The sequence below is a fragment of the Rattus norvegicus genome, chromosome 15 (genome assembly GCF_036323735.1).
Source record: "Rattus norvegicus strain BN/NHsdMcwi chromosome 15, GRCr8, whole genome shotgun sequence".
In the NCBI taxonomy this organism is placed as follows: Eukaryota; Metazoa; Chordata; class Mammalia; order Rodentia; family Muridae; genus Rattus; species Rattus norvegicus.
In genome coordinates, this window is record NC_086033.1 from 58,880,878 (window position 1) to 58,900,724 (window position 19,847).

General features: G+C 39.0%; 1 protein-coding gene across 1 annotated transcript in view; it reads left to right on the top strand.

Moving 5' to 3' along the window:
* Ccdc122 (coiled-coil domain containing 122) overlaps nucleotides 1-18,323 on the top strand; it is an 82,274-nt gene extending 63,951 nt beyond the window's left edge. Inside the window, exon 3 of the mRNA XM_063273888.1 lies at nucleotides 931-18,323. Within this exon, the coding sequence (XP_063129958.1) occupies nucleotides 12,914-13,852 (939 nt within the window). The 5' untranslated portion in view covers nucleotides 931-12,913 and the 3' untranslated portion in view covers nucleotides 13,853-18,323. The remainder of the gene's footprint in view (nucleotides 1-930) is intronic.
* Nucleotides 18,324-19,847: the final 1,524 nt, after the last annotated feature.

Below are 19,847 nucleotides of genomic sequence, written 5' to 3' on the forward strand. Positions count from 1 at the left end.
TGAAAAGATGCCTCCATTAGATTGCCCCATAGGCATGTCTGTGAATAGATATTTCCTTGAGTAATAGTTGGTATAGGAGGGCTGAGCCCACTGAGGGCAGTGCTACCCCTGAGTAAGCAGTCCAGAGAGGTATGAGATAACAGGTTGGGCGAGCCATGAAAAGCAAGTCAGTAAGTATTGTCCTTCTATGGCCTTTGTTCTAGCTCCTGTCTCTAAGTTTCCACCTTGAATTTCTGCCCTAATTTCCCTTCATGATGCAAGATGAAATAAACCCTTTCTTTTCCAAGTTGCTTTTTGTTTGCAGTTAATTATAGCAATAAGACACAAACTAGAGTATCAACCAAACTAAAATATCCCTAAAATTTGAAGTATATTAAAAGTGGTATTTCAACACATCAATAAAGCCTAAAGATTTTATAGAAGTTTTATGTTATTTTTTCTTATATAACACATATAGAACTGTTCTATATTAGGCTCTTTTCTGTTATTGTAACAAAATGCCAGAATCCTGGTACTTTTAAAGAAAACAAATTCATTTAGATCTCAACTTTGGTAGTTGAAAGTCAAAACAGCAAAACTCCTGCTCAGGTTGAGAATTCCTTACATTTTCCTCATGGTGGGTACTTATGGTGGGAACAGATTGCATTGTCAAATACCAACTCAAGGAGCCACTGGGGATGAATTGAGCTCTGAGGAGAGCTATGGGTCTCTTCTGAGCGTATATCACTGAAGAGATAAGGGACTGCCACTAGGTCTTGTCTCTTAAAGGCCGTATGACCTCAGCATTACCACAGCAAGGACAAAGCTGCTGGGAGACACATTCAAGTCCTAGCAAACTGGGACAATGTTTTCCTCATGTAGAGTCAGTCTCAAACTCTTTAGTGTAAGCATCCTCTTATAATTATGTTTTCCTTGTTTTCTTCTCTTTAGAGGTGGTTCCAGTTCCCGGAGAACCTAAATTGCCTTGTTGGCAGGGATGGGACTCCTGGGTCAAGTGCCACTGTTTAAACCTTCATGATGTCCACAAAAGTGCACTCCAACTGGTCTCAAACATCATCTGGTTGTGCTGTACTTGCAGTAACTCGCTGCAGTTATGGTTGAGGTAAAATGTTCTGTTTTCAATCATGCCTCTTCACCTCCAGTCACTTGTCTGGTTATTTGATTTTACCGAAACACTATACATCTGGACAACCACAAATCCCCTCGTCCATCCCACTCTGGTTTTGGGTGTGCTTGCCAACTTCCTTCTGACTGAGAACTGTTGTTCTGTCCTTGTGTTCAGCTACTCTGATGCTACAAACTGACTTTTCCGTGGTTCTTCCTGCTTTGAGCAACTCAGCAAATTGTGTCTTTCTCAAAAGCTACAGTCTTCCAGAGCTGTGACTTGTGGATGTTATTTCTGTTGTGGACTTTAAGCATCCTAATACGGAGCTTAAAACCAGCAAGTGGCCTCCTTGTTTTCAGCAGCATCTGCCCTGAGCCTGCTAGGTGCTTCTACCTAAATGATTAGAGCCATGTAATAAATGCAAGAAAACAGCGGGAGGAAAAGAAACCTGCAATTACTTCCTCACAATATTAACTTTCAAAATATGTACTCTTTGGGCAAATTAGAGTTAACCAATGTGAACAGACTGGTATTTTCTTGAAAGCCCAATTTTAGTAACAATAGAGGTTCCAGATTGCACGTATTAAAGGCAGTCATGACAGATATCCAGATGCTTTTATGGCTGATATAAATGACTCGGACATATTATCTTTAGACCAAGTCTCTTCCAGGCAATTGACAACTGCTGCTATTTTCCAATACACTGCATATCTGAAATAACACAAGCAAAAGCAAGATGCCGAGTGAACATAGTATTATCTCTGATTTATAGGTGGGCAAACACAGCCTCACACAAGACTTGCATCAGATATCATTGCACAGTGCAATAGGGACAGAGTTGAAGCTCAAAGTCCCAGTATATGTGCATGGTACTACAAGAAAACGATTAAGTAAACTTCAACTTAACTGTAATAGGCAATAGTATTTTTGTCTATATCATTTTGATAGACTATGGGAATAAAATAAATTTAACCAAAATTTTAATGGTTAAGACTGAACAGGCACAGAAAAGCACAAGTAACACTGCATGAGGGCCAGCCTCTGGAAAACATCTGGGTTAAGAAAAATAGCATTCAGTTTACAGATGTTGCTTTGCAGCCTTTTAAAGTTCACTTGGGAGATGCTACTCATACAAACATAGAATGGACTGTTCATCCATAAGTGTACTGAGGGCCCATGCCCATAGGCCTTGGGACTGTCACATTGAGAGTCTATTGATCCAGGACTAATTGTAATTTGCTAGACCCTTATTTTTCAGTTGCTCATTAAGTATTGTTACTATTTTAATTTTCATTAATCAAGCTAATGATTGCCAAAGCTAATGATCAGAAACTAAATGTCACGTGTCTGTCACAAATAACCTGTGCTATCTGAATATGTAATGCGTTTCTAACAGCATCATTTTTGTCCTTTGCTGATAAATTTGGTAATGTCAAATGAAGACAGGTTTTCTAAATCACATTAGCTAAAGTACGACACTTTCTCTTTAGTATTATTGAATTCCAACCAAAACCAAAACCAAAAAAAAAATTTGTATCAGATACTCATAGAAGAATAGATCCATCCACCATATAGCTAAGAAAAAGATGCTACACATTACTTTTTATTCTTTGTAATAGTACCTTGAAGTGGTAGCCATGAGCTCTAGCTCTGTAGAAAAAGGGAAATAGCACATGATTTGCTAATGACAGGGTTGCTATTTTCATAATCTTGGAAAGACAGACACAAAGTAATGAGACTTCAACCTCCTCATTAATGAGAGGATACACTTCAAATGCAAAACCAGAGTTTTTGAGATAAATACTTTTTAAAAGGTTTCTTCTCTAGTATTCTTGGGCATAAAAATCATGTCAAAATTTGAACAAAAACCTTAAATTACAGAAATTTCCCAGTACTGCTCGTGCACACAGTACAGATAGTTTTTTTTTAATTTATTTTTTAAGATTTTATTTTATTGTATGAGTACACTGTAGCTGCCTTCAGACACACCAGAAGAGGGCATCAGATCTCATTACAGATGGTTGTGAGCCACCATGTGATTGCTGGGATTTGAACTCAGGACCTCAGGAAGAGCAGTCGGTGCTCTTAACCACTGAGCCATCTCTCCAGCCCCCCACAGTACAGATAGTTAAGAGGTAGTGCTAACACTCTGTCAACTAAGATAAATGTCCAAATATGTTTTAAAAGTGAATAGAATACAGCGCCTGCTTCATCTACTATTTGCGTCCTGTCAGCACTGCCTTACACAGGGTAGACGTGCAGCCCTTGAAGAGGAGCTTCTGAGACGTGATTCAGAGTGGTTGTTCCTTCATTCTGTAGCTCTTGTTTATTTTACACACAAAAACACAGCAGCTTTCACTTACAAGTTTATTTTGTCTTCTTTCTTTTGGAGCTTTTTCTTCTTCAATTTTTATTAAATTAGGTTTTTCATATTTACATTTCAAATATCCATCAGCCCCCTAGCCCCTCCCTCTCCCCTTCTATATGGGTGTTCCCCTCCCCATCCTCTCCCCATTACCCCCAACAATACCCTGCACTGGAGGTCCGACCTTGGCAGGACCCAGGTCTTCCCCTTCCACTGGTGCTCTTACTAGGATATTCATTGCTACCTATGAGGTCAGAGTCCAGGGTCAGTCCATGTATAGTCTTTGGGTAGTGGCTTAGTCCCTGGAAGCTCTGGTTGCTTGGCATTGTTGTTCATAAGGGGTCACGAGCCCCTTCAAGCTCTTCCACTTCTTTCTCTGATTCCTTCAACGGGGGTCCTATTCTCAGTTCAGTGGTTTGCTGCTGGTATTCGCCTCTGTATTTGCTGTATTCTGGCTGTGTCTCTCAGGAGCGATCTACATCCGGCTCCTGTCAGTCTGCACTTCTTAGCTTCGTCCATCTTATCTAATTGGGTGGCTGTATATGTATGGGCCACATGTGGGGCAGGCTCTGAATGGCTGTTCTTTCAGTCTCTGCTCCAAACTTTGCCTCCCTATCCCCTCCTATGGGATGGGATATTTTTGTTCCCCTCTTAAAGAAGGAGTGAAGCATCCACATTTTGGTCATCCCTCTTGAGCTTCATTTGTTCTAGGTATCTCGGGTAATTCAAGCATTTGGGCTGATAGCCACTTATCAATGAGTGCATACCATGTGTGTTTTTCTGTGATTGGGTTTACCTCACTCAGGATGATATTTTCCAGTTCCATCCATTTGCCTATGAATTTCATGAAGTCATTGCTTTTGATAGCTGAGTAATATTCCATTGTGTAGATGTACCACATTTTCTGTATCTATTCCTCTGTTGAAGGGCATCTGGGTTCTTTCCAGCTTCTGGCTATTATAAATAAGGCTGCTATGAACATACTGGAGCATGTGTCTTTGTTATATGGAACATCTATTGGGTATATGCCCAAGAGAGGTATACATGGGTCCTGAGGTAGTTCAATGTCCAATTTTCTAAGGAACCTCCAGACTGATTTCCAGAATGGTTGTACCAGTCTGCAACCCCACCAACAATGGAGGAGTGTCCCTCTTTCTCCACATCCTTGCCAGCATCTTCTGTTGTCTGAGTTTTTGATCTTAGCTGTTCTCACTGGTGTGAGGTAGAATCTCAGGGTTGTTTTGATTTGCGTTTCCCTTATGACTAAAGATGTTGAACATTTCTTTAGGTGCTTCTCAGCCATTCAATATTCCTCAGCTGTGAATTCTTTGTTTAGCTTTGTACCCCATTTTTCAATAGGGTTATTTGACTCTCTGGAGTCTAACTTTGTGAGTTCTTTGTATATGTTGGATATTAGCCCTCTATTGGATGTAGGATTGTTAAAGATCTTTTCCCAATCTGTTGGTTGCCATTTTGTCCTAATGATAGTTTCCTTTGCCTTACAGAAGTTTGCAGTTTTATAAGATCCCATTTGTTGATTCTTGATCTGAGAGCATAAGCCATTGGTGTTTTGTTCAGGAAATTTTTTCCAGTGCCAATGTGTTCCAGATGCTTCCCTAGTTTTTCTTCTATTAGTTTGAGTGTGTCTGGTTTGATGTGGAGGTCCTTGATCCACTTGGACTTAAGCTTTGTACAGGGTGATAAGAATGGATCGATCTGCATTCTTCTACATGCTGACCTCCAGTTGAACCAGCACCATTTGCTGAAAATGCTATCTTTTTTCCATTGGATGGTTTTGGCTCCTTTGTCAAAAATCAAGTGACCATAGGTGTGTGGGTTCATTTCTGGGTCTTCAGTTCTACTCCACTGGTCTATCTGTCTGTCTCTGTACCAATACCATGCAGTTTTTATCACTATTGCTCTGTAATACTGCTTGAGTTCAGGGATAGTGATTCCCCTGGACGTCCTTTTATTGTTGAGGATAGTTTTAGCTATCCTGGGTTTTTTGTTATTCCAGATGAATTTGCAAATTGTTCTTTCTATCTCTCTGAAGAATTGGATTGGTATTTTGATAGGGATTGCATTGAATCTGTAGATTGCTTTTGGTAAAATGGCCATTTTTACTATATTAATCCTGCCAATTCATGAGCATGTGAAATCTCTCCATCTTCTGAGATCTTCAGTTTGTTTCTTCAGAGGCTTGAAGTTCTTATCATACAGATCTTTCACTTGCTTGTTTAAAGTCACACTGAGGTATTTCTATATTATTTGGGACTATTATGAAGGGTGTTGTTTCCCTAATTTCTTTCTCGGCTTGCTTCTCTTTTGTGTAGAGGAAGGCTACTGATTTATTTGACTTAATTTTATACCCAGCCACTTTGCTGAAGTTGTTTATCAGCTTTAGTAGTTCTCTGGTGGAACTTTTGGGCTCACTTAAGTATACTATCATATCATCTGCAAATAGTGATATTTTGACTTCTTCCTTTCTAATTTGTATACATTTGGCCTCCTTTTGTTTTCTGATTGCTCTGGCTAGAACTTCAAGAAGTATATTGAATAAGTAGGGAGAGAGTGGGCAGCCTTGTCTAGTCCCTGATTTTAGTGGGATTGCTTCAAGTTTCTCTCCATTTAGTTTAATGTTAGCTACTGGTTTGCTGTATATGGCTTTTACTATGTTTAGGTATGGGCCTTGAATTCCTAGTCTTTCCAGGACTTTTATCATGAAGGGGTGTTGAATTTTTTCAAATAATTTCTCAGCATCTAATGAAATGATCATGTGATTTTTACCTTTCAGTTTATTTATATAGTGGATTACGTTAATGGTTTTCTGTATTTTAAACCATCCCTGCATACCTGGGATGAAGCCTACTTGATCATGATGGATGATAGTTTTGATGTGTTCTTGGATTCGGTTTGCAAGAATTTTATTGTGTATTTTTTGCATGGATATTCATAAGGGAAATTGGTCTGAAGTTCTCTTACTTCCGTTGGGTCTTTGTGTGGTTTGGGTATAAGAGTAATTGTGACTTCATAGAAGGAATTTGGTAGTGCTCTGTCTGTTTCAATTTTGTGGAGTAGTTTGGAGAGAATTGGTATGAGGGCTTCTGTGAAGGTCTGATAGAATTCTGCACTGAACCTGTCTGGTCCCGGGCTGTGTTTTGGTTGGGAAACTTTTAATAACTGCTTCTATTTCTTTAGGAGTTATGGGGTTGTTTAATTGGTTTAACTGTTCCTTATTTAACTGTGATACCTGGTATTTGTCCAGAAAATTGTCTGGACAGATTTTTGAATTTTGTTGAATATAGGCTTTTGTAGTAGGATCTGATGACTTTTTTAATTTCCTCTAATTCAGTAGTTATGTCTCCCTTTTCATTTCTGATTTTGTTAATTTGGACACTCTGTGTCCTCTTGTTAGTCTGGCTAAGTCTATCTTGTTGATTTTCTCAAAGAACCAACTTTTGGTTCTGTTGATTCTTTCTATGGTCCTTTTTGTTTCTACTTGGTTGATTTCAGCTCTGAGTTTGATTATTTCCTGCCTTCTACTCCTCCTGGGTGTATTTGCTTCTTTTTGTTCTAGAGCTTTTAGGTGTGCTGTCAAGCTGCTGACATATGCTCTTTCCTGTTTCTTTCTGCAGGCACTCAGCGCTATGAGTTTTCCTCTTAGCACAGCTTTCATTGTGTCCCATAAGTTTGGGTATATTGTACCTTCATTTTCATTAAATTCTAACAAGTCTTTAATTTCTTTCTTTATTTCTTCCTTGACCAGGTTATCGTTGAGTAGAGCGTTGTTCAACTTCCACGTATATGTGGGCGTTCTTAGATTTGATTTTCTTATATTTTTGGTTGTGAGCCTAGCCTTTAACGGCTGAGCCATCTCTCCAGCCCTTGATTTTCTTATCGTTTCCTGGATTTCATGTATGTTTTGGGCTAGGAACTTTTTCCGTTTTACATTATGTTTGACAGTTGTGTTGATGTTTTCTATGGAATCTTCTGCTCATGAGATTCTCTCTTCTATCTCTTGTATTCTTTTGGTGATGCTCACATCTATGACTCCTCATCTCTTCCCTGGGTTTTCTATCTCCAGGGTTATCTCCCTTTGTGCTTTGTTTATTGTTTCTATTTCTGTTTATAACTTGTTGATGGTTTTGTTCATTTCCTTCTCCTGTTTGGTTGTTTTTTTCCAGTAGTTCTTTAAGGGATTTTTGTGTTTCCTTTTTACTTGTTTACTTGTGTTGTCCTGTAATTCTTTAAGGGAGTTATTTATGACCTCCTTAAAGTCCTCCATAATCATGATAAAGTGTGATTTTTAAATCTTGATCTTGCTTTTCCGGTGTGTTTGGATATCCAGTGTTTGCTTTGGTGGGAGAACTAGATTCTGATGATGCCAAGTAGTCTTGATTTTTGTTGCACTTGTCTCTTGCCATCAGGTTGTCTCTGGTGTTACCTGTTCTTGCTGTTTCTAATGGTGGCTTGACCTTCCTGTGGGCCTGTGTGCCAGCACTCCTGTAGATCTGTTTTCCTGTTTTCTTTCAGCCAGTTATGGGAACAGAGTGTTCTGCTCTCAGGCATGTAGTCAATCCTGGCAGCTGGCATTCAGCTCTCCCTCCGTGAGGGCAGCAACCAGAAGGAAGTGTCCCGCCCCTACTGCTCCTAGGTTCCTGTGTGCAGGGAACACAGGTGGTGCTAGGCATTTTCCTCTTGAGTTGGGAATGTGAGCAGAGAGCAGTCTCCTCTGGGTTTTGAGGGGTTTCTGCACCTCTGAGGGTTTAGCTCTTCCCCCTAACCCCACAGGATTTGGGTGTAGGGAGTTCTTTGACCTGTTCAGTTTAGATCCAGGCACAGTTCTGGACTGTAGGGTTCCTGAAACTTGACTGCTCCTATACTCCTGTGCCCAGAGGCACTATGCAGTTTCCTCTTGGGCCAGGGATATGGGCAAAGGTGGACAGTCTGTCCTGCCCTGCAGTCTCAGGATTGCCCGAACTTCTGGGTGATCAGCTCTCTCACCCACGGGATTTGGGAGCAGGGAACTGTGGGCCGGGATCAGAGAAGTTCGGGCTACAGCAAGCTATTTTGTCTTCTAAGACAACGACTTTAAGTAGCCCACGCAGAGATGTACCAGATGTCAATACATCTACTTGGCTGAAAATATTTTCTCTTCATGTTATCATGGTACAACTGCTCTTAACAGTCTTCCTTTAGGCGAGGTTTTTCTGAGGACCCTTCCATCCCTCATATGCACTTTTTTTTTTTACTTTGCCAGACCATTAGATCACTTTCATTTTAGTTTGTGGGCCACACATTCTATTCTCAGAAACATTCTCTCACACACATTCTCAGAAAGCATCATTTTTTTATAGCCTTTCATTCGATTATTTCTCCTAGTCTCAATGTAATCTATGCAGGTTCTTAGTGATTAGTTTAATTCCTCCATACCTTTTTGTTTGCTTGGGTCTAAAACAGCACCCCCACACTCAGGCCTTGCCAGTTTCTGCCCAGCAGCCATAATTCACAGTCTTCGGGTTAAGTTCTCCTTTTGGTACACTGAAGCTTCACAGAGAGTTAGATCTCAAACACTGCAAGCATTGTCTTCATTTACAGCTTGTGTGGGCAGTGGAAGGTACTTCGACTTGAGGTGCTTCTCAGAGGAAAACTGAATCACTGGAATAGGGTCAATGCTCTTCCCAGATTCCAGCAGCTCTGCTCTGATCCTCTCTGAGAAGCCCCCACCCAATCTGTGCTCTTTTGCCTCTGGTTGCTCTTACCTGAGACTTTCTTAGGAAGGATTTTACCCCAAGAAGCACTTTCCTGCAGCTTCAAATCTTTCTTCCTTCCCAGTCTTGCTTCTCTCACTGATTACTCCTGGGAAGGCCTCAAGAACAAATCACTACTCAAGAATTTTCATCTCAGGGTTGACTGTGGGGAATCCCAAGCTAAGTCACCTTGCAAAAATAATATCACACTGAAACCTCAATTTTTTTCAAAGCAGACTTGTTCTGTTCCTATGTATCCCTCCCCCAGGTCAGCTTCATTCACAACAGGAAAAAAGAAGATGAAGAAACAAGAAAATCATGTGGAACCCTGGAAATCTAATCACTGGCCTGCTGTTATCTGGTGTGATTTTAATATGATTTATTTATTTTAAGTAAAAAGGCAAGCTGACAGGCATTAACAGTATTATATGTAATTAATGTATCAATGGAAGTACACTATTAGCTTTCAAAATAATCACTATTTCATTATCATTTTTAATATTAATGTCCTAAAGAAGTACCATGTTGTGACAGACAATAAATTAAGTAGGTAACTCTTGACCCTGAAACTCTAAGGCAAAAGCTTTAGTGTAGTTTCAACTGTGACAAGGTCACATGACTGTAGATAGATTTGTTAGAGAATTCATACAAGCAGTTTTACAAAAAGGCAGTATTTAGGGAAAATATTCCAACTCCATTCTGTTTAGATGACAAAGTAAAACACGCACGCTCTCCGACACTGTGTCCTCATGTTCGCACGCTGGTTCCTCACACCACTTCTGTCTTCCCTACCATTTAAAATCAGCATTCGCTACTCCCAACGCTTGGCTCTTCCATCCGTAGCTCAGGAACACTAGAGTAACAATCTGGTGCCTATCAAGAACAATGAACTCAGCAAGACACAGGAAATATGGATCTGTAGAGCAGAACTTCAAAAAATACCACAGCCAGGGCAACCAATATCATAGTGACAGACAACAACTCACAACACCTTTATCAATATTTATTGCCAACAGTAGCAGATACATTATTGATATTCTTATGTCAAAATTTAATGTTAGAAATAATTTACCAATAATAATTTTTAGTGCTGTAGGAATGATTTTTTATCACTATATCAAGTCAATGTATCAAGTGCCTTTGCACTTCTAAACCACAAAAAACTAATACTGCTAGTACCCAAAACCTCATGACATATATAGAGTTTAAAATTACATGATATCTATAATATACAATATAATTTTAAACTACTTCCTTACTAAGATTTCTCAAAATCTATGGTGTATGTATATGTATAAGTTAAAATTAGATCATATATATTAAATATATAGACTTTATAACAATTATACATGTAACATGGTAAAATTTTAAACTATTAACAATGTCACACAGAAGTGGAGAGCAGAAATGAGAATACACCTTGACTATGGAATTAGTTATGCGACCTAAAATGGAAGGCAGGCTAATGTGAAGTATGCTTAAAACAGAACTGATGGAGAAGACATCCACACAGTTTTCTCATTACTCCATCATGTTGTACCTTCTCTGTGTTAGGAAACTGTAGAAATAAATACAGCACATAACACACACACACACACACACACACACACACACACACACACACAGTGGGGGAGGGAGGGAGAGACAGAGAAAACACTCAGTTAAGTATAAACTATCCTATTAACAGAAGCATTAGCCAAGCCTTTTTTGATGTTGGAAACACAAAATAAGAAGCAACTAATTATGACAAAGAGGTGACTTTTGAAGCTGTTTCAAGGAAGGCGTAGATATCAGGCACGGAACAAGTGCTCTGATGTATGGTGGAAGAATCAATGAGCATCATAACCAGCCTATGGGTCAACTCATCTTGTTCCACAAATCCCCCAGCATTCCTCTCTGGCCTCTCCTCACCCAAATCTTACTGCTAATACTGAAGAGGTTTCAAATAAAGATTGAGTATACAATGCTTCTTCAATAAAGAAAGTAAAATCCATTTTATGCACAAATAGTAAACACTTAAAAACCTGTCAGCAACCTGCCCTGCCATTCTCATTGTATCCTTTTCTACCCAACAAATAAAGCCTATAATTCAACCAAAACAATATTCTAGCTCTTGCATAAGCCATGTTCTCACAAACTATTCCCTGCCTGAAATTACTTTCCCTGCCACCTAGGGGTCAACCCCAACTCAGCCTTTGGGATCAAATCAATGATTACATCTACTATAAAACTGAATTGCCATTTAGCAAGGCTCAAGTTCTCCACAATTTCACAGTTTAGAATTACCTGGAAATCTATATCATGATTTTGGGATAAAAATAACGGGACTACAGCCTAGAGAATTGATGTAGCCTTCTTGTTTGGAGTGGGTTAAGAAAATTTAAACCCTAAAATATTGTGCTTCATTGAAGATATTCTGGACTTTGCAGTGTAATGCTAAGTAGAGGGTAACACCCAAGTCTCTGGGAGGCTCTGGGTTCCACCCTTAGTAACACACACACACACACACACACACACACCAAACATACACCACACACTCACACCACACATTCACACCACACACACAAACACACCACACACTCATATCACACACCACACACACCACACACACACACACACACACACACACACACACACACAAAGAATGTGAAATCCAATCTCATCTACTTTCAAAGTCTACTTTTGTATTTTTAGACCAAATTTTATGAACATTTACCAGTATAAAATGTCTCAGAAGAATGCCTCTTAAGAGAGTGAAATGACACTTGCTGGTAGCTCTAGTGAGATACGTGTGCTTAGAAAACCACAGGATACACATTTTACATTTCTTCATTATAAACACTTTGAAGCATGCTTTGAAGGGAATTTATTTAGGGAAAATGTAGGCACAGTACTTCATCCTTTCAAAGAGAAAACTGCAATGAACTCTGAAAATACTAGGAACAAACAGGACATTAGGGGAGTAAAAAGGAAGTTATTAAAAGTGGTAGTTGTAGTGAAATAGAATTGAAGACCCATGGCACTCAAGCAGCAGGTACCCTGCGGTCCAGACACCGCCCGAACCTGAAGGGAACTGGTCATCAGTTCTCTGAACCCAAATCCCGTGGGAGGGAGAGCTAAACCTTCAGAGGTGCAGACACGCCTGAGAAGCCAGAAGAGACTACACTCTGCCCACATTTCTAACTCCAGAGGAAAACAGCTAACGCCATCTGGGACCCTGGTCCACGGGGGGCCCCGGGAAAAGGTGGCAAGGCCCTCCTGGTAGCTGCCCTCAAGGAGAGCTCAAAAGCAGCCCCCCCAGGAGCCACTTCAGCCTCGGGACCACGGGTAAGACCAACTTTTTTGCTCCAAGAGACCTGCATGGTGGAACAGGCCCACAGGAACAGCCGAAGACCAGTAGACAGGAAAGACTACACGCCTGAAAGCAGAACACTCTGTTTCCATAACTGGCTAAAAGAAAACAGGAAAACAGGTCTACAGCACTCCTGACACACAGGCCTATAGGACGGTGTAGCCACTGTCAGAAATAGCAGAACAAGGTAACACCAGAGACAACCTGATGGCGAGAGGCAAGCGCAGGAACCCAAGCAACAGAAACCAAGACTACATGGCATCATCGGAGCCCAATTCTCCCACCAAAGCAAACACTGAATATCCAAACACACCAGAAAAGCAAGATCTAGATTTAAAATCATGTTTGATCATGATGATAGAGAACTTCAAGAAAGACATAAAGAATCCCTTAGAGAAATGGAGGAAAACGTAAATAAACAAGTAGAAGCGTATAGAGAGAGATCACAAAAATCCCTGAAAGAATTCCAGGAAAACACAACCAAACAGGTGAAGGAATTAAAAATGGAAATAGAAACAATAAAGAAAGCACAAAGGGAGACAACCCTGGATATAGAAAACCAAAGGAAGAGACAAGGAACCGTAGATACAAGCATCACCAACAGAATACAAGAGATAGAGGAGAGAATCTCAGGAGCAGAAGATTCCATAGAAATCATTGACACAACTGTCAAAGATAATGTAAAATGGAAAAAGCTACTGGTCCAAAACATACAGGAAATCAAGAACTCAATGAGAAGATCAAACCTAAGGATAATAGGTATAGAAGAGAGTGATGACTCCCAGCTCAAAGGACCAGTAAATATCTTCACCAAAATCATAGAAGAAAACTTCCTTAACCTAAAGAAACAGATGCCCATAAACATACAAGAAGCCTACAGAACACGAAATAGATTGGACCAGAAAAGAAACTCCTCCCGTCACATAATAGTCAAAACACCAAATGCACAAAATGAAGAAAGAATATTAAAAGCAGTAAGGGAAAAAGGTCAAGTAACATATAAAGGCAGACCTATCAGAATCATACCAGACTTCTCACCAGAGACTGTGAAAGCCAGAAGATCCTGGACAGATGTCATACAGACCCTAAGAGAATACAAATGCCAGCCCAGGTTACTGTATCCTGCAAAACTCTCAATTAACATAGATGGAGAAACCAAGATATTCCATGACAAAACTAATTTACACAATATCTTTCTACATCCAGCCCTACAAATGATAATAAATGGTAAAGCCCAATATAAGGAAGCAAGCTTCACCCTAGAAAAAGCAAGAAACTAATCATCTTGGCAACAAAACAAAGAGAAGAAAAGCACACAAACATAATCTCACATCCAAATACGAATATAATAGGGAGCAACAATCACTATTCCTTAATATCTCTCAACATCAATGGATTCAACTCCCCAATAAAAAGACATAGATTAACAAACTGGATATGTAATGAGGACCCTGCATTCTGCTGCCTACGGGAAACACACCTCAGAGACAAAGACAGACACTACCTCAGAGTGAAAGTCTGGAAAACAACTTTTCAAGCAAATGGTCTGAAGAAGCAAACTGGAGTAGCCATTTTAATATCGAATAAAATCGATTTTCAACTAAAAGTCATCAAAAAAGATAAGGAAGGACACTTCATATTCATCAAAGGAAAAATCCACCAAGATGAACTCTCAATCCTAAATATCTATGCTCCAAATACAAGGGCAACAACATACATAAAAGAAACCTTACTAAAGCTCAAAGCACACATTGCACCTCACACAATAATAGTGGGAGATTTCAACACCTCATTCTCATCAATGGACAGATCCTGGAAACAGAAATTAAACAGCGTCATAGAGAGACTAAGAGAAGTCATGAACCAAATGGACTTAACAGATATTTATAGAACATTCTATCCTAAAACAAAAGGATATACCTTCTTCTCACCACCTCATGGTACAAAATTGATCAGATAATTGGTCATAAAACAGGCCTCAATAGATACAGAAAGATAGAAATAATCCCATGCGTCCTATCAGACCACCATGGACTAAAGCTGGTCTTCAACAACAATAAGGGAAGAACGCCCACATATACATGGAAGTTGAATAATGCTCTACTCAATGATGACCTGGTCAAGGAAGAAATAAAGAAAGAAATTAAAAACTTCTTAGAATTTAATGAAAATGAAGGTATATTATACCCAAACTTATGGGACACAATGAAAGCTGTGCTAAGAGGAAAACTCATACCTCTGAGTGCCTGCAGAAAGAAACAGGAGAGAGTATATATCAGCAGCTTGACAGCACACCTAAAAGCTCTAGAACAAAAAGAAGCAAATACACCCAGGAGGAGTAGAAGGCAGGAAATAGTCAAACTCAGGGCTGAAATCAACCAAGTAGAAACAAAAAGGACTATAGAAAGAACCAAAAGAACCAAAAGTTGGTTCTTTGAGAAAATCAACAAGATAGACTTAGCCAGACTAACGAGAGGACACAGAGAGTATGTCCAAATTAACAAAATCAGAAATGAAAAGGGAGACATAACTACAGAATCAGAGGAAATTAAAAAAATCATCAGATCCTACTACAAAAGCCTATATTCAACAAAACTTGAAAATCTTCAGGAAATGGACAATTTCCTAGACAGATACCTGGTACTGAAGTTAAATCAGGAACAGATAAACCATTTAAATAACCCCATAACTCCTAAAGAAATAGAAGCAGTCATTAAAGGTCTCCCAACCAAAAAGAGCCCAGGTCCATATGGGTTCAGTGAAGAATTCTATCAGACCTTCATAGAAGACCTCATACCAATACTATCCAGACTACTCCACAAAATTGAAACAGATGGAGCGCTACCTTCTATGAAGCCACAATTACTCTTATACATAAACCACACAAAGACCCAACAAAGAAAGCAAACTTCAGACCAATTTCCCTTATGAATATCGACGCAAAAACACTCAATAAAATTCTGGCAAACCGAATCCAAGAGCACATCAAAACAATCATCCAACATGATCAAGTAGTCTTCATCCCAGGCATGCAGGGATGGTTTAATATACGGAAAACCATCAATGTGATCCATTATACAAACAAACTGAAAGAACAAAACCACATGATCATTTCATTAGATGCTGAGAAAACATTTGACAAATTTCAACACCCCTTCATGATAAAAGTCCTGGAAAGACTAGGAATTCAAGGCCCATACCTAAACATAATAAAAGCCATATACAGCAAACCAGTAGCTAACATTAAACTAAATGAAGAGAAACTTGAAGCCATCCCACTAAAATCAGGGACTAGAAAATGGTGCCCACTCTCTCCCTACTTATTCAATATAGTTCTTGATGTTCTAGCCAGGGCAATCAGACTACAAAAGAAGATCAAGGGGATACAGATCGGAAAAGAAGAAGTCAAAATATCACTATTTGCAGATGATATGATATTATATTTAAGTGTCCCCAAAGTTCTTTCTACCAGAAAACTACTAAACCTGATAAACACCTTCAGGAAAGTGGCTGGGTATAAAATTAACTCAAATAAATGAGTAGCCTTCTTCTACACAAAAGAGAAACAAGCCGAGAAAGAAATTAGGGAAATGACACCCTTCATAATAGTCCCAAATAATATAAAGTACCTCGGTGTGACTTTAACCAAGCAAGTAAAAGATCTGTACAATAAGAATTTCAAGCCTCTGAAGAAAGAAATTGAAGAAGACCTCAGAAGATGGAAAGATCTCCCGTGTTCATGGATTGGCAGGATTAATATAGTAAAAATGGCCATTTTACCAAAAGCGATCTACAGATTCAATGCAATCCCCATCAAAATACCAATCCAATTCTTCAGAGATTTAGAACAATTTGCAAATTCATCTTGAATAACAAAAAACCCAGGACAGCTAAAACTATCCTCAACAATAAAAGGACTTCAGGGGAAATCACTATCCCTGAACTCAAGCAGTATTACAGAGCAATAGTGATAAAAACTGCATGGTATTGCTACAGAGACAGACAGATATACCAATGGAATAGAATTGAAGACCCAGAAATGAACCCACACACTTATGGGCACTTGATTTTTGACAAAGGAGCCAAAACCATCCAATGGAAAAAAGATAGCATTTTCAGCAAATGGTGCTGGTTCAACTGGAGGTCAGCATATAGAAGAATGCAGATCAATCCATGCTTATCACCCTGTACAAAGCTTAAGTCCAAGTGGATCAAGAATGTCCACATCACACCAGACACACTCAACCTAATCAGAGAGAAAGTGGGGAAGAGTTTTGAACACATGGGCACTGGAGAAAATTTCCTGAACAAAACACCAATGGCTTATGCTCTAAGATCAAGAATCAACAAATGGGATCTTATAAAGCTGCAAAGCTTCTGTAAGGCAAAGGACACTGTTGTTAGGACAAAGGGACAACCAACAAATTGGGAAAAGATCTTTACCAATTCTACAACTGATAGCGGGCTTATATCCAAAATATACAAAGAACTCAAGAAGTTAGACTGCAGGGAGACAAATAACCCTATTAAAAACTGGGGTTCAGAGCTAAACAAAGAATTCACAGCTGAGGAATGCCGAATGACTGAGAAGCACCTAAAGAAATGTTCAACATCTTTAGTCATAAGGGAAATGCAAATCAAAACAACCCTGAGATTCTATGTCACACCATTCAGAATGGCTAAGATCAAAAACTCAGGTGACAGCAAATGCTGGTGAGGATGTAGAGAAAGAGGAACACTCCCCCATTGTTGGTGGGATTGCAGACTGGTACAACTATTCTGGAAATCAGTCTGGAGGTTCCTCAGAAAATTGGACATTGAACTACCTGAGGACCCAGCTATACCTCTCTTGGGCATATACCCAAAAGATGCCCCAACATATAAAAAAGACACGTGCTCCACTATGTTCATAGCCTTATTTATAATAGCCAGAAGCTGGAAAGAACCCAGATGCCCTTCAACAGAGGAATAGATACAGAAAATGTGGTACATCTACACAATGGAATATTACTCAGCTATCAAAAACAATAACTTCATGAAATTCATAGGCAAATGGATGGAACTGGAAAATATCATCCTGAGTGAGGTAACCCAATCACAGAAAAACACACATGGTATGTACTCATTGATAAGTGCATATTAGCCCAAATGCTTGAATTACCCTAGATGCACAGAACACATGAAACTCAAGAAGGATGACCAAAATGTGGATGCTTCACTCCTTCTTTAAAAGGGGAACAAGAATACCCTTAGGAGGGGATAGGGAGGCAAAGTTTAGAACAGATGCCGAAGGAACAGCCATTCAGAGCCTGCCCCACATGTGGCCCATACATATAGAGCCACCAAACTAGATAAGATGGATGAAGCAAAGAAGTACAGGCCGACAGGAACCGGATGTAGATCTCTCCTGAGAGACACAGCCAGAATACAGCAAATACATAGGCGAACGCCAGCAGCAAACCACTGAACTGAGAACAGGACCCCCATTGAAGGAATCAGAGAAAGGACTGAAAGAGCTGCAGGGGCTTGAGACCCCATATGAACAACAATGCCAAGCAACCAGAGCTTCCAGGGACTAAGCCACTACCTAAAGACTATACATGGACTGACCCTGGACTCTGACCTCATAGGTAGCAATGAATAGCCTAGTAAGAGCACCAATGGAAGGGGAAGCCCTTAGTCCTGCCAAGACTGAACCCCCAGTGAATGTGATTGTTCGGGGGAGGGTGGTAATGGGGGGAGGATGGAGAGGGGAACACCCATATAGAAGGGGAGCAGGAAGGGTTAGGGGGATGTTGTCCTGGAAACCGGGAAAGGGAATAACATTTGAAATGTTAATAAGAAATACCCAATTTAATAAAGATGGAAAAAATAAAACAGTTTTTCAGAAAAAAAAGTGGTAGTTGTGAGCTTTCTCTGAATATAATGTATATATTAACCATAAAGTAATGAATATTTCACATGACTCCATCAAGTGTCATGTTCTTCTGTGTTTCCATATACTTAGGAATAGTATGGAATTTAACTATAATTCTAATACAGTTTTTCCATGTGACATAATTTATATATTTTCTAATTACATCTGTAGCAAAAACATCATCCAGAAATTAGCCTTCTGTGCCAATTGCATTATTCTTACACCCTGAAAATAACTCATTCTATTACTTTTAAATATGCTTAATCTCTTCTGCAAATAGCAATATTCCATTAGCTAATGGTTTGAGGGTTGGGGTACTTTTCCTGAGTTTAGACTCTAGCAGAAGCCTTAACTATGTTCATTGAGCCTTGGAGACTGTCTGTACAGAGGGATTTTGAGGCTTTCATTAGGATGTTTCCCAGATGTGTGAATTTTCAAATGCACTGTAGTATAATTATAGCTGCTATAATCATGGATATCTGATGAATTATATGCATAGCAAGATAGAAAAGCAATGACTAACCAATCAGTAAGCCACACTATACAGACTATGTACTAACTATATACTATATACCATATGCTAACTATATAATAACACACATATAATATAATTACTATTACCTATGTAATTGCTAATATATCTGAATTTAAACTTTAACACTATTAATATGGTGGGCAGAAATAAAGTCCAAATATTACATATGTAAATAAAGATCTATAAATATTGACAAAATATGAACTCATCAAGTGAGTGAAAAGGAAAAGGAGATATAAAACATCCTGAATATATTATGAATAATATATATTCTAGTTACTTTTACTAAAAACATGACTTTAAATTGTATTTTAAAGAGCTAGGAATTTAGGCCATTTGTAAGGTTTTTCTCTTGGTTGAATTTTCCCAATTTTTCTACCACACTATGTATGATATAACTTCTAGCATTTCTACCACATAAACTATGCCTCTTTAGATATATGTGGCCTTGACATTATCCTATGCAAGATGCAAACAAAAAGCACTTAAAGTGTAGTCTGATCAACAAAGTATGGGTATTATCTCTTCTTGGATTTCTATTAATATATTCCAAGGTTACCAGGTTTTTTTGGTAACCCTCTCATGTTGTTCCCTAACAGGTCATTTTGGCATACATAGGGTTAACATTTTCCTGGTCCATAGAAGCCTTCTTTGCTGCTCTGTGAGAATCTTACCAGCTCACCTTAGACATTTTGGAAGAGCAAATGGGGTAAAATCTTTGAGAATGTAATTTGGTTTAGGATAATGACTATTATGATTTGAAATTAAATGTTGTAAATAGTAAAATACAGTTTAAGAATATTCTTTTTGTTAAATTATTTTA